The 14,829-nt window shown below is 29.5% G+C and overlaps 1 protein-coding gene and 1 long non-coding RNA gene across 3 annotated transcripts in view; one reads left to right on the plus strand and one right to left on the minus strand.

The window, feature by feature from the left end:
• LOC126905860 (lachesin-like) overlaps positions 1–14,829 on the plus strand; it is a 51,807-nt gene that overhangs the window by 21,778 nt on the left and 15,200 nt on the right. Inside the window, exon 1 of one of the 2 annotated variants that reach the window (XM_050685976.1) lies at positions 13,457–13,658. The exons of the other annotated variant lie outside the window; for it this stretch is intronic. Coding sequence (XP_050541933.1) covers positions 13,634–13,658 — 25 coding nt within the window. The 5' untranslated portion in view covers positions 13,457–13,633. Of the gene's footprint in view, positions 1–13,456; positions 13,659–14,829 lie in introns of those variants that run through there. 2 annotated transcript variants of the gene reach the window in all.
• On the minus strand, positions 2,774–13,490 carry LOC126905879 (uncharacterized). The gene is made up of 3 exons (XR_007704126.1): positions 13,427–13,490; positions 12,865–13,354; positions 2,774–2,890 (listed from the first exon to the last, which is right to left on the minus strand). It is a non-coding gene; the product is annotated as an uncharacterized LOC126905879 (long non-coding RNA).

Here is a 14,829-nt window from a genome sequence, read left to right on the forward strand (position 1 = left end):
TTTTTATCCTATCGCTAGTTTTGAACGCAACCAAAGTTTTAATTTAAAAAAACCTTCTAATATAAATGTTTTAAACGATCGATTATATTTTTCTACTTTTGAATGGCAATATAAGTACATATAACGTGCATAGCTTGGATTTGAAAGCACTCATAGAAACCCAGGTGCATGAATATGTGATTTTATTAATAGGATTCGGATTTAGTTGTTTTATCAACGACAAACAGCCTAAACGCTATGTTGCTTTCTTCAAACCTTGATTCGGATTTAGTGGCCATTAATGATTATTCCGCTGCATGGATAGAGATAGTCATTTATTAATCGAAATATATATTTTAATAGTATTGTTACCATTATCATTACAAAATAATTTTTTACTATTAATTTTTAAGTTGCTAAAACCCAAAGTTTTATAATTTAAACTAAAACAATATATCTTAAATGGTTTGATTTATTGAACGATTTCTTTAAAATTTTTAAATAATAAAAGAATTTACCTAACTTTAAATATATGTTTTTACTTACTTATCCGAAATTAAAACGATTTTACATATTTTATTTTTTATTAAATGCAAATTATTTAATAAATATATATGATACTTATATCTACTATATTATGTTGATATGTATTGATTTGTTCTATAAAAGCTTGTCTTTAGAAATTTATAATACTAATGATTTTTACAAAAAGTTCCAATCCATTAGCCATATATTTTAAATTCCACTTAGGAAAATTTTACTTAAAAATATATTTGACGACTTTCAAGGAGTAGTACTTAATAAAACTGCAATCAACCTAACAAAAATACACCAATAGATAAAACTTGATTTTTACTAAAAAGTTTTGATAAAGCGTGAATTAATTTGTTATAATTAAAACAGTATTTTGAAAGGAATCGCTAAAAATGCTAAAAACAACAACAACTTATGTATTTTAAGCTGATCAAAGCCAAATAGCTGTCCATAATGATTTCATCGCTTTTTTTATCTGATTATTTTCTTGTTTTAAACAACGTTAATTGTAAGAAGGAAAAATAAGGCTTTAGGTTAAATAGTAGTCTGTGGCTTGAATTTTTACAAAGTGATTTACATAATGCATACACTATAGTGTAATGAAAGATAATTCTTATAAGAATTATGTTTCATTAACTATTCGCGTCATTGTCACTCAGAGGGAAAAATCTGTTTTATAAGCGAATTCTCTTCAACATCACGTTTCCCCCGACTGATTTTATTCCCGTTTTTTTTTCTGTCGCTTTCCAATTATGAATTAAAATAAATTATATTCTATGTTTTAATTTTCTTATCTTTCATTTTTAATGACCACTATTAACACATTTTTGGATTTTAAATTGGAATATTTCTTATCTAAACTCCTAGCCATAAACATTTATTTATTGAAAACTAATAAAAAATACTATTTATTTATTGATACAAGCATAAAAAGTAGATATAAGGTATGGACCTAAAATATATTTAACATCTCGAAAATCAAGAAATAAATACTCAAAAAAGCCAAACAAATGTTTTTAAAATTATTATTATTTTAGGATAAATTTAATAGTCAATGATAAGTCAATTACTTTGTTACATGTAATAATTTTCCATTATGTAAAACATTTCAGTCACGACAACACTATGCTATTGTTAAACTAAGAGAAGAACAATTCTCCGATAACGCATTCATCACTATGTCTGTTGACATGGTTTTGGTCGCGTCGTTTGACTACTTCTTATCAGTTTGTGTCCAACAAAAGTTGTCTCAGACATAACAAACGGTCGTGCAAATAACCCTCGATGCCATGTTCACGGCCAGGGCTATCTTGATTTTATTACATTACAAACAAAGTGGAAGGAAATACAAGACAAATATTTCATTCATAGAAAATTTTCCTAAAATAGACATAGAAATGTTTTAAAATACATTTATTTGCGACCAAAGTATACATGTTTTGTTATTTTTGAAAACTCGGCGGACTATTGTCCAACACATCTGTTGCGTATTACCTAAAAGCTAAATGTAACCAAGACCATGAAAGTGACAGCTTGCTGAAGTATCCTGTTTTAGAAAAAAATACCCTTTCTCAACGTTATTGTTTATTTTTTAACAACATCATAATATCTATGACTTCGATTAGGACGTAAGGTATTGCAAAAAAAAAAAAACAATATTTTTATTATTTCTTCCATTTTTTTTTTTTTTTGCCTTTTGTTGTACGGTCTGTAATAATAATTATGTTATGGTACATTAAATATAAAGGCTACAACATATATATTTCAGAATCGCGGGTAATTGCTTTGTCGGCTGTTGTTTATACTGTAAACGCTTTTTACATCAGTATTTTGTAAGGATAGAAAGCTTTGGATATCGCTTTTGTCAGAGAGGTCCGTATCATATAAAAGAGGATAAAAGTCTTTGGTGAGGTTATCTGATAGAGAAAGAGAAAAAGAGACCTGGTCGCTATTACTTTTTAATCCTTCGAGTAAATTGAACGTCGGCTCAGTCGACAATAATGAATCCGCAGTGATCATCACAATTGAATTATTACACACCAAGCAGCAAATTCATGATATTTGATTTAATTGGGTAAAACAAATTTATAGAAAGCGTTTCTTTAAATAAAAAGAACCTTTTGGATATTTATCTGCGAAAAAACAATTGATTCTATAAATTTACTTTTATAAATGTATTATTACTCTTAAAATTGAAGCAAATATTCGACAGAAAAGGGTAATTAAGAGAAAATACACAAAACATGAATCTAAATTTTTCCACGAAAATTCCGTAATATATTTCTATATGTTATACAATCTAAAAAAATGAAAATTTAATTCTATCTAGGTCAAATTTTATTGCGTGTCTCCATGGAACTTTCATACGCTTATCCATCTGAAAATAAACAAATAACATAACTCAATATCAATATTTATCAACCAAAATTTTTATTTTTTTGTATCACTCTACCCGTTTGTTTAATTAATTGTGATGACAAAGTTAAATAGTTTTAGCATATTTTGGCCCTTATTATATATATATTATGTTAGTAAACAAATATAAATGTTAACAACAAAATTTAAACGAAATCAAGACATCACCATTTTTCATCCCTATAGTATTAAAATCGTTAAAACATTTCAATTGTTTAAATGGTCATAGAAATGCGTATAATAAGTACATTTTGCACGAAATGTCAAAAATGATAAATAAATAAAACAACGGCGTGGCGATAGCTTATCATCTTAAAGTCTATTACTCATCTAAAAACGTTTGTTTGTGTGGATTTATATTTTTTTTCGCAGCCATTGAACTCATTTAACCAGAGGGCTTATACTGAATTGAATGAGATTTTTACAACCATAAGATTTCTGTAAAGATATCATACGACGTACATTATTTAAATCCACTATAGTGTTCTATCAAAGTTTTTTTTCTTTAAATAAAAAAATAAGAAAACCTCTGTCACAATAGGATTTGTCGTAGTGTACATTTGTATAGAGCAAATCGGGTTTGCATTAAAATAGATTCTCAAACTCAGTATACCATTAGGTCAGATTCAATTCTTGTAAGTTTTATATTGTAAGTACGTAGCCATATATCATATAGCTCTGTAAGACTATTTTGAAACTAAAATCTATTAAGCAAATAACATGAAAATTTTTCTTAATTAATTATGACTTGAAATAAGTTTACAAAAGAGCCATTTATATGAATTAATAAGATGGCATTATTACGGAAATGATTTAATAATCCTAAATATTTGCTCCTCAGTTTGAAGTTTTTATTAAGTTATTGAAGTTTTCAATTGACTATTTGACCGACCACGTCACATAAAATATGGATCTAAAATGTAAATAAAAAATTTTGGAAACTAAAAATATTATACATATTTTTGTGAAAAACAAAAGTTTTATGATTTAGATCGTTTTAGCAATATATCCAAATATTATAAAAGTGGGTACTATTATAAGAGATAAAGAATGAATCAAAAAATATTTAATCATTTATAAAATAACATTTTTCAACAAAGACAACATTATTGTTATTTTAGGAAAAAACTCATGGCCAATGTCAAATAAATCATCAATCTGTATACTTGTTATACAATAATTATAATTTAATTATCAACTAAGAATGTTAAGAATTATAAAAATATGTACAATTTATGAAATAAATTCTTATTTAAATACTCCATATATATTATTAATGTTTTAAACATGGACACAATGATTGAATTAAGTTTTAAATGCGTACCACCAATGAATATAAAAACATTGTAAGCTATTAAAATTAGGAAAACTAATATAAACAATGTTCATTCAATTTCAAAATAATTTTCATATTTGTCGCACAACAAATTTTATTTCCAGTAACCTCATTACACTCGTTCGTGATAACATTCATGGCCACCCACTATAACCAACCGAAATATAGCATTTATTAAAATAAGTTTATTTAGACATCATAGAAAAATACAGTAAAAAATTACCATCAATCCTTATCTTATACTATTTGACAATTTGCAAAAAAATCGTTACAGTTGATAGAACCTAACGTTATAGAACTTTATTTTAGAAAGTAACAGTAATAGCGCTGATTTTTTTCATTAAAATTTAATTTAAAAAAACTTAAAATTATAAAAAATTCATTATTATTTTATTCTGTTAGCTTTTTTTAATAATTTAACTTGAAAATATTGAGTTTTTAATTCAAATTATTTTAATAATAGACAGAAAATTATGAGAAAAAAAATTAATTGAATACTCTTTACTTATTTGTATTAATGTAATTATAAAAATATGTTCAACCATTAGAAAAACTCAAATACATTAAAAAAAGTATTTAAAACAATACTTAAAAATTACTTAACATTACTATTTAAGTTATAATTAACATTATTAGGGCTAATAAAATTAAACCTAACCTTTATACGTTTGTTAAATAGTTCAATGATTAAATTCTACTAAAAAAATAATCAATTGTATAGATTAAAATGTTTAGTAGTTGTTAAACTCCTTTGATTTTTTTCAATAATATGATTGTGCTAAGTATATTTGTTATAGAGCTAAAATTCGGTAACGTTTACTTGGATATAATTTTGGATAATTATTTTTCCCTTCGTTCTTCGATAAGTATACTATTCGGAAATTCGACAAAGGAAACAAAAAATGATTGATGCACTTCATCGTCTGTAATATTCGAGATAAAAACCGTTATGTGTAAGTTGAATTTAGCTGTCGAAAACGTGCAAGATCTTTAGCTACCTAGAAAACCAATCAGCCAAAAGCATTGCGCGAACAATAGCAATAACAGATAACGCTTTCGGATAACAGACAACTTACGGTCGGTGTTTAAAAAGTTTATAATACTGGACTACTAAGGCCTAAAGCGTCTCGTATAATCGCATAGTATAAACATCCAATTGTTATTCAAAATTTGGTAGGCAACCGTCCAGTAAAAAATACATTCTTATAAATCGTATAAACTTATATTATACAACTTCTAATAGATTGAGTATTTCATTATGCTCTATACGATTTCCTAGTAAAGATAAATTGTCTATACAAGAGTACTTATTAGGGTGAAAGGGTTGTTTATTGCCTCTAGTTATAGTTAAAAACCTTTAGTTTTTTGCTAATCTCGCAATTTTTTCAAGATATTAAAGAAATAATTGATAGTAAATAGTATAAACCTTAATTTATTATTTTATTTAATTTCTTGATAAAAAAATGTTTATCTCATGAAAAAAACTAATTTTAGGATCTTTATTAAAGCCATGTATGATAAGTATTTTATATTATATATACTTTCCCACAGGTTAATTTATTAACCATCATTAATCAATTATTGATCAATCATTATTAAAAAAACTTCAAGTATATGTTCGCAGAAATGCTATTTACTGGCCAAACATAAGTCCAGTGTAAGAGAAAAGTAACAATAATACAAACAATTTCCCAAGGGGTCTATTTGCAGCTCAAGAACTTTCGAGGAGCAAAAATTAAATTAATATTATAAACTTACCTGTGTATGAAATTGTCATAAGCAAATACTCGGTTAGAATAACTAAAACTACTCTGTTATAATGGAAATGTCGGTAAGGGTGGAATTTTTTATTAAAAATGGCCACAAAGGTACCTGTTCAGTTTTATTTCAATTGCGATTTTTTTTTTAGTTTAACTTAAAAAAAAATATTTGAATCGTGTCAGAATGGAAAAAACTACTTTAGAATACAAAACGTCGTTTTACCGAGTTTTTCTAAAAGTTGAATCATATTTTTTAGAAGTACAACACATTACAGACTCATCTGCATTTTACCATTGTTATTCTTAAGTAAAGATATATTTGAAAGTATGAGTTTAAAAATAGATCGGTTAAGTTTGAAAATTACTCGTCTACAGATTTAAGATAGTAAAATATTCAAAATAGAAGACAAACATTAACGTAACTAAGAGGTTATTTTTAAACTCTATTGTACTAGTGTTCTTAAAGTTTCGTCTTGGAAGGAGATATGTACAGGAAATTTCGAATTCCCTACCAAAATACATTATATCACCCCGTAAGTATGCCCACACTATACAGTTCACAGATAATAAAGAAAAGCACATCAAATTTAATAATTTTTAAAAAGCTATAAATAGTAAAACCTCTTCGATTCTTTTACAATTTTAGTTACGCTTTTTTTTAATATAAAACGTCAATAATGTAACAATTTAACTAACATATTTTTTTTATTCTATAGTGCTCAGGTAAAATATCTTGATTTTTAAATGAAAAAATAATTTTTTTTGAATGATTTGAGAATATTAATTTAAATAAAGCACAATTCAAAAGAAATATTTAAGTTGTGTCTAATTTATTGCTCAAGTGTAAGTATTTTCTATCATTTATATTATCAGACCACCATTTAATTAATCATTTACAGTGAATATTTTTCTGTAATGGTCCGACCCTCTTTGCTTGTTTGTACTTAAAATGTTCCGTTTTACAATTGTCACTCAACATTTTATCAAAGATTTTTATACTAATTTTAATTTAAAAATCACTAAACGATATTCAATCTCGTCGTAAGTTATGAGGTTTCGCTGCGAACAGCGCTAGGCGCATTTTTTCTACCAATTGGATTTTATTAAAAACCAAACATTATTTTTATTGTGTTTCCTCCCACTATTTGTATTAAATACAACCATTATTTGAATCTAACCGAAAAAAGGATTAATTTGGTCGTTCAGCAATAAAAACGCAATTTCACCATCATTACCGTTCATACAAACCGCAGTTTCTGCCATCGTCAAATGAGATCGCCCTAATTTGGTTAATAACCAAAAACAGATTTAATTTGTTACAAAGGCTTTAAATTTTGTGCGCCTTCATGCGTGTTTAAGTACTGGGCAACTTCTTAAATGTAAAACCAAAAGAATCGCCGAGTGAAGATACAGCTAATGTTTTGGATGACTTGAATCGTTGTAAATTCAATGCCCGTGGCTAAAGATATTTAAGCACACATATTTTGGCTTAAAGTATACATAAAACATACTTTTGAGTTATTTTGTACCCATCGGCCAAAGAATGCGGTAATTGGTACACAATGATTTGTATACTTGCCTTTGCACGGTGAAAGGAAAACATTACAAACTTCACAATAAAGTGTAGTTAAAAAAAAAAAACATTTTAAAATACAAAACTCATTATTATTACTTTTAGAGAAACACGCGTGTTATTGAAAATGTACAATTCTTTTTTGTTTCACGCACAATATAAAAAACACATAGCATACATTTATACATATAGGGTGTTTGGAATGGCCAATTTCTAATAGGTTTTAACTATTGTGAGGTAAGGGGTTATTTTGACTTTGATTTTAAATGACAAATTTGATTATTCTACTTGTCTCTGTAATTACTATAAACATTTTCGTATAAATAATTATGTGCACTACATATTATGTACCACAGAACAAAATCTATAACACGATAGTAATGGATGTACATAGATATTTATTCATCATAAACTACTAAACAACCCTCCCAAAAGTTCTACTTCGCGCTGTTTCAAAAAGTATTCGCCAAATCTTGCAGAATAAACAGCAATACATGAACAGTCTCTGACAAACACACACTTACATTGTAATTCATCCCTTCTTTACTAAAACTACTTTAGCGTTATCGTTTAAAAAGATCTTTCAAGCGGCCCATTTGCCTAAATTTGCATTTATATGTATGCTACTAAATACATTTAAGTGTTTTGAGTTGATGTAAAAATTTAACCGTAATACAATATGTAAATAATTTAGACAAAATAACTCAGATTTTTATGTTATGGATATAGATTCATGTGAGTCGAGAAGCACATGATGATCCACATCAGCATTGAAATTGCTCGGGCTAATAGAAAACGATATAAGTAGCATAATTTAAATATAATGCAATTTTATGCAAGCAGATTTCTCTTTGTTATGGTGTTTTTATAGTAAACGAAAAAAAATTAAATTACGTGAATAAACGTAAATATTATATTTTATATAAATAATAACAACAATGTGTTAATATAGTTATTTAACTCTANTATGGTGTTTTTATAGTAAACGAAAAAAAATTAAATTACGTGAATAAACGTAAATATTATATTTTATATAAATAATAACAACATCGTGTTAATTTAGTTCTTTCACCAAACAATTGACTTTTGAAACTTTTCTATTAAACACTCCCCTAGTAAACTTGACTAATGTTAGATATTTAGAATTATAACAAACATTACAATAAATAATTCATCACAAATTCATACTTTCAACTTGAAAATATTTACTAGTTATTTTAATTCTATTAAAATAATTCACCCGACACAATTAACTCAAAAACATTTTTTAAATAAATAAGATTTTTTTGCACAGCTTTTTTATATTGAATTTAGGTTAAAAAATTATATTTCAGTGAGCTTAATCGAAAACTACAGCTCCTTATCTTTGACCATTCCTCGTTGCAACGCGTTTTCTACATAGTACACAATGCCTACCGCAACGCATTTCTCCCTAATGTTATCATCCTAATTTAATAACTGAACCCAAGACTGTGTATTCAAATTAATTTTTACAACGTAATTTATTATGGAAAGTTTTTTGATGGATTAATGTGCCAAAATTTAGACCCTCGTATAAATGATTTGACAATTAAATTAGAAATTTGCGAGTCAATATAAAAAGTGTCTAAAATTTTTGAAGGTTTTTTACGCCAAAGATTTATTTAATTTTCCTTCTGTTGAATATTTATCGAATATTTTGACCATCAGGTCATCTGATAAAAAAGCAAATTACGCTTTCGTACTTTTTAAATAATTCGCAATATTAAAACTTTTGAACTCATAAGGTATCGCTCAAAGAACTTGCAAAATATTTTAGTACTGTGACGGTATTTTGAAACGAATGTCAAAATCAAGTACTAGGAATTCATAAGGTCTTTTGTACGAGGACACATTATGATATTATTGCGTCCAGGTGTCTCGAAGTGTCCCGCGTGCCGTCACCAAACGTACATGTCCCTGTTTTCAAATGGACAACTCGAATAATGATGTGTAATTGTCAATGATTTTCAACTGTTCCTGGTACTGAACTTTTAAATTGCATCTAAAACTCCGTACCTCCGTGTCATAACACAACTCAAGACGTTATTACGTCGCATGACTAACTTGCACATGTTTTAAACTTGTTTTAGTGTAAATTCAATACCAAACTGGTTCAGAGTAAACTTCAGTAGCGTACTGAGAATTTTTTCAACTATTCAATAGAATTTCGGTGATTTTATAATTATTTTACGTTGCGCGTGTTCACTTATAATTCTAATTATACGGTAAAATTTTAAGGCTAATTTTATATTGAAAGTTATTAAACGTTAAAAAATTGGTCCGTATTACTAGGCGCGATTTTCAATGGTATTTGTGCAATATTTCCCAAAACTGCGTTACCGCGAACCAACTAATATAAATTTCAAAATGAATTTTATTTAAACGCTTTCGTAGCAATGTAAAATTATTTTGTGTAAACCAAATTTAAAAGGGATTGATTCTGTTATTTTATATTAAAAAGCTAGCCACTCTTAATCGCATGTCGAAGTTTAATAAAACGAATCAATGTGTTATTAAACGTCCGATAGACAAACTAATAATGCAAATTTATTTATATTAACTGTTAGTCGATTTGATAATACGCTCTCCCGAAAAATCAAAAGTTCCATAAACTTCACAATGCTGTCACAATCGCTTTTAATAGGACGCGAACCTCATTTTAGTGATGCCTAACTCTAAACAATGACGTAGCCAACTTTTGTCTTGACTAAAAAACGTCGAAGAACATTTAAATACATTAAGAACAAATTCCATCCCTAGTTCTTCCCTCGGACCGATACAAATTCAAACACATGCAAAATAGAATGTGTCAACCGGTTTTTAGAGCTGTCTAAACAACAGGACAACGTGCGCTCGTAGAGGCAGACCGAAATTCACGATTGTCGTCTGTGAACAACACGCTGCATTATACAGCGCACACACCAATTATTCAATTGCCCGTAATTAATATCGTAATTAATATATTGTGGGAGGAATTGCCACGTATCTGCAAGACTACTACCAGGCTGAATGAACCGCTTAGGGTTAAGCAAACATCGCGGCCGTTGTGGCGACGGGATAACACGGCGCAAAAGGCGATAACACAATGTGGTGTCAAGTGCTAAATTCACCGCGGGAACAATAGGCTCCAAAGTGAACGGTCTGTCGGAGGGACGCATTCAACGTGCTGGTAGTCGGCAAAAGCTAATCGTTCGGATCGGAGAGTACACACACCCACGCCGACTATAACCCGTGCCCGATTTACGACTTTTAATTATAATAGTCGGCTCTATATAACTCAGACGGTCCACGGCCGAGTTCATTATTATACTGCACATATAAGTGGCAGGGCGCTACTCGATTGGGTACGCGGAGGCGTACGCTCGGCGATAGCAGTTCGGAGAACTTATTAAACGAGACCGTTTAAAACAGACCCGTCGTATGTATTCCAATTGTGTGTGTGTGTGTAAAAGTTAAACACCGGCTGTTCTACGATAAACCGTTTTTACGATATCGCTCACGTTTTCTTAGCCTCGTCAGTGCGTTTAGCTCTTTTAATCGCCCGACTACTTGAAATCATTGACACACGGTCGTTGTCATTGTGTGAAACTTCGCCTCGTCGTTCGTCACGTACGCTCAAATGGAAAAAATCAAATGTGCATAAATTAGTCCGTTTGCTTTTGGAAAAAAACTGTACGAGCGTATTGCTGTACACGTTTCAGTGCGTCGCCTTTTCTGCATCTCGCCAAGCTTTGTGAAACTTCGCTTCTACGCACACGCCGACAAATAATAACGTGCAAACTCATTCGTGCGCCGCGGCCAAAGCATACAAACTACGGGGAACCGCTGAGGCCGTCAATGGACAGCCCGCACCTTCGACACTCCGTGTTTTCTACACGTTTTGGATCAAATCGCATTACGTGAGCGCCGCGTTTCCAATGCCATTTAAATGTAACGGCGTTGTACTAGTTTTCCTCGTAACAATAACATCCCCAACGTCAACTGTCGTAATCAAATTGTACAGAGGAACTCAATAACGATTATTGATCGAACGAGTCCAGACGTAAAAAATATAATAATAATTTCGAAATGTTTATGTCTAAACAAAAACTGCGCGATCGACACATAAAAAGTAGTACCGNCTAAACAAAAACTGCGCGATCGACACATAAAAAGTAGCGCCACAGGGAAACTTTGTCGTGATATTATGAGATTGTCGCCAATAACAAAGACTACAGCTGCATTTTTAAGCAATTAAATAAACTTCAGGAAGTTTTGAACTGTTATTTCATTACGCTGTACGTATTACTTAAAATTAATTGGATTCGTTTATAGGGACACCAGCTTAAGGTCATACAATAAAAACATGTTGTGCGTTTTTAATGGTCCAATGAACAAAATGACATCCCGTTTCGTTGCAGTCACTACATATTTAGTTTAATTTGAAAATATATATGTCTGCAAATGAGTTGCTGACTGTAAATTAATTACTCGCAAAGCCCTCGGAAGGCATTGAAGGTGGATTTCTCTAATTTTTGGGCGATTGATCCCATAACTCTTTACGGCTCAAAGTTAATCCTACTTTTGTGATTCACGAGACAGTGCCACGGCTGTATATTGATAATAATTTCTATAAGGATGACTCCTCCCCTTGCCGCCTTTCGCAGAGACGAGTCAACACCGGTAGCAGTCCTATGCACGACAAATGTTAACAAAAGTATTAGAGTATCTCCGGCTTACCGAAGTGACTTCAGTGACTAAAATCTCACGTCGAAACTCTGAGAGAAAATACACCTCGTTCATTGAATAATACGACCGGTGTTATGTAAAAGTAAAACTCACATATTTAATCCATTAAACTTTTTTGTACTCGTCGTATTTTACACGACGTATAGACGTGGAATTTAGTAAATACCGAGTGTTTTATTCAATACGCCAAAGATAAAAAAATCCCCATAATAAAACACATATGATTGCATTGTTGGAGCTCGTTTTGTCAACATCTTTGTACAACAGAGCTGTTGGAATTTATAATTTTAACGGAATCCATACCTATGAAGTTTTTTATCGACTTAGCCGACAAAAGCTTTTCAAACACAAAGCAGTTGGTTTGATAAAATCAAACACTTCCATCTTGACGTTAAACAGAAGAAAATCAACTGCGTATAGTAATTTTACTTCTTTTTTATTGTGTAGACTAATTCCAATAAAAGTCGTTAGATGATTTTAAAGGGTTGTACAAAACAAAAAGCCGATTAAGTACTTACTCAACTCCAATGCGTTGATGGGATTACGAAATGATGGCGGCTATTTTGTCTTTCAAAGCTTAACCCATTAATTCCATTCTTTTTCATTTTTTAAGGCACATCCTTGAATCCCATTTTCGAGTTCGTGACATTCGACGTGACTGAATGATTTTTCACATAACAGAAGATTAACGATAAATAAACAAATGTATCTTTACGCATTTATTGCCTACAAAATAGTTTACATAACACGTTAAATTTTTGTCACATAAGTAGCCATGTTTCTTTAGAAACAATAAGTTAAAATGCGTACGTATTAACCGTTAATTCCAAAAATATATAAAACACCATTAAATTCTTAAACCTGCAGTAAAAAATAAAATTAACATTTATAATTTTTAAGTTCTCCCGAACAACAAACAATATTATAATTGTTAGTGAAGCGAAGTATCTTCAATCTGTTTTTTAACCATATTTGAAGTTCCTTGAATACATTCTCCGTTCAAATACCCTGAAAATACATGAACGTAATTTATATATGTTATAACAACAATTGTAATCGAAGCTTAAAAACGAAGCCTACACTGAAATCTTTTTACAGAAAACTATTTGTATTTCATTGAATGCAATCAAATAAACAAAATAGGCGATCAAGTGAAAACTGAATAGTGGATTTATCAACTTTTCTATGCAAAGAAGAAAATGGACATGTGCCAGTTGTTAAGCTATTGAATATTCGTTTTAGACAACTATAATCGAAAATACCATCACGTACTGAATTCAATTTGATATGTTTGCCCGTCTATTTTTCAAGTGTAGGGTTGACATTGTATTTTTAAGTTGAATTTTAATGCATACCATAACAATAATGTTAATTCCATCAAACTTAATTATAACAGAGTTGTTTTACTTTTTATTTTTCAATCAACTAAATATAATAGTAACACCATCTTATGATCAAACTAAGTTTTAAAAAATAACTGGGACTAAAACTGGATTGTTCAATACTATTTTTAATGAAAATAGTACAATGAATAAATAATTGAAAAAATAAAATGTTCACCAATAGTAAATATAACTAATAAAAAAAAGGGAAACTTTGGTTTAATATCCTTAGTCACAACTGTTTAAATTATTTAAATCTCAGAACACAATCATGATTTAAGAACATAATTATAATTGCTGATAATTATAATAAAATACGTTTTATTTAAAAATAATTTATAAATATTGTCTTATAAACGAAAAAAAATTAAATTACATAAATAAAATCAACAACAACGTGAAGTGTAGAATATTTAACATAAGTTATTTGTCGGTCTGCCGTCTATTAATACAATCTCCATAAATATAATATGGAATAGATAAAATTTGACAAATAAATGGATTTCATAGTTATGATTTTGACATCGCCTCCTATACACATAAATATATCAGTGTCTGGCTTTGACGTTAACACCTTACATACCGCCGACGAACAAATCAAAAGTGCTCTTTCAATATTCCTATATATGCTGCAAGAGGACAAATAGTCCTCCAAACCCAACCTGGTCACCTTATTTAGCGGTAAATAACAGAAATAACGAATAACTGGCATCGCTTTGTCGAAAACTGTTGACACGCGTATTATCTTGCGTGATAAAAAAGACAATAATAAAAATAATAAACGGTCCACCTTCGAATTCGTGACGTCATAATACCGCCAAAGGAACATATTTTTTAGTAGATGTTCAATAGGAAGGTTTTTCTTATACCCACTTAAAACTAATGTTACACCACTAAGTGAAATTAAGTTCTTAAAAAAAAAAATGTATGCGAGTGCGACAGAAACAAACAAGGTCAAACTTTTTAAAATAATGTTATAGCTATGGGTGAAATTATATTTTAGCACAGAACAAACATTTATTTCACCAAAGACACTGAAGAATACGTTTCAAGCATAACTTCATTTTTTTGTTACTTAAAAACTTTTTTTTGGTCCGAGAT

Source organism: Daktulosphaira vitifoliae, unplaced genomic scaffold, assembly GCF_025091365.1.
Source record: "Daktulosphaira vitifoliae isolate Bord-2020 unplaced genomic scaffold, ASM2509136v1 Scaffold_4, whole genome shotgun sequence".
Lineage (NCBI taxonomy): Eukaryota > Metazoa > Arthropoda > Insecta > Hemiptera > Phylloxeridae > Daktulosphaira > Daktulosphaira vitifoliae.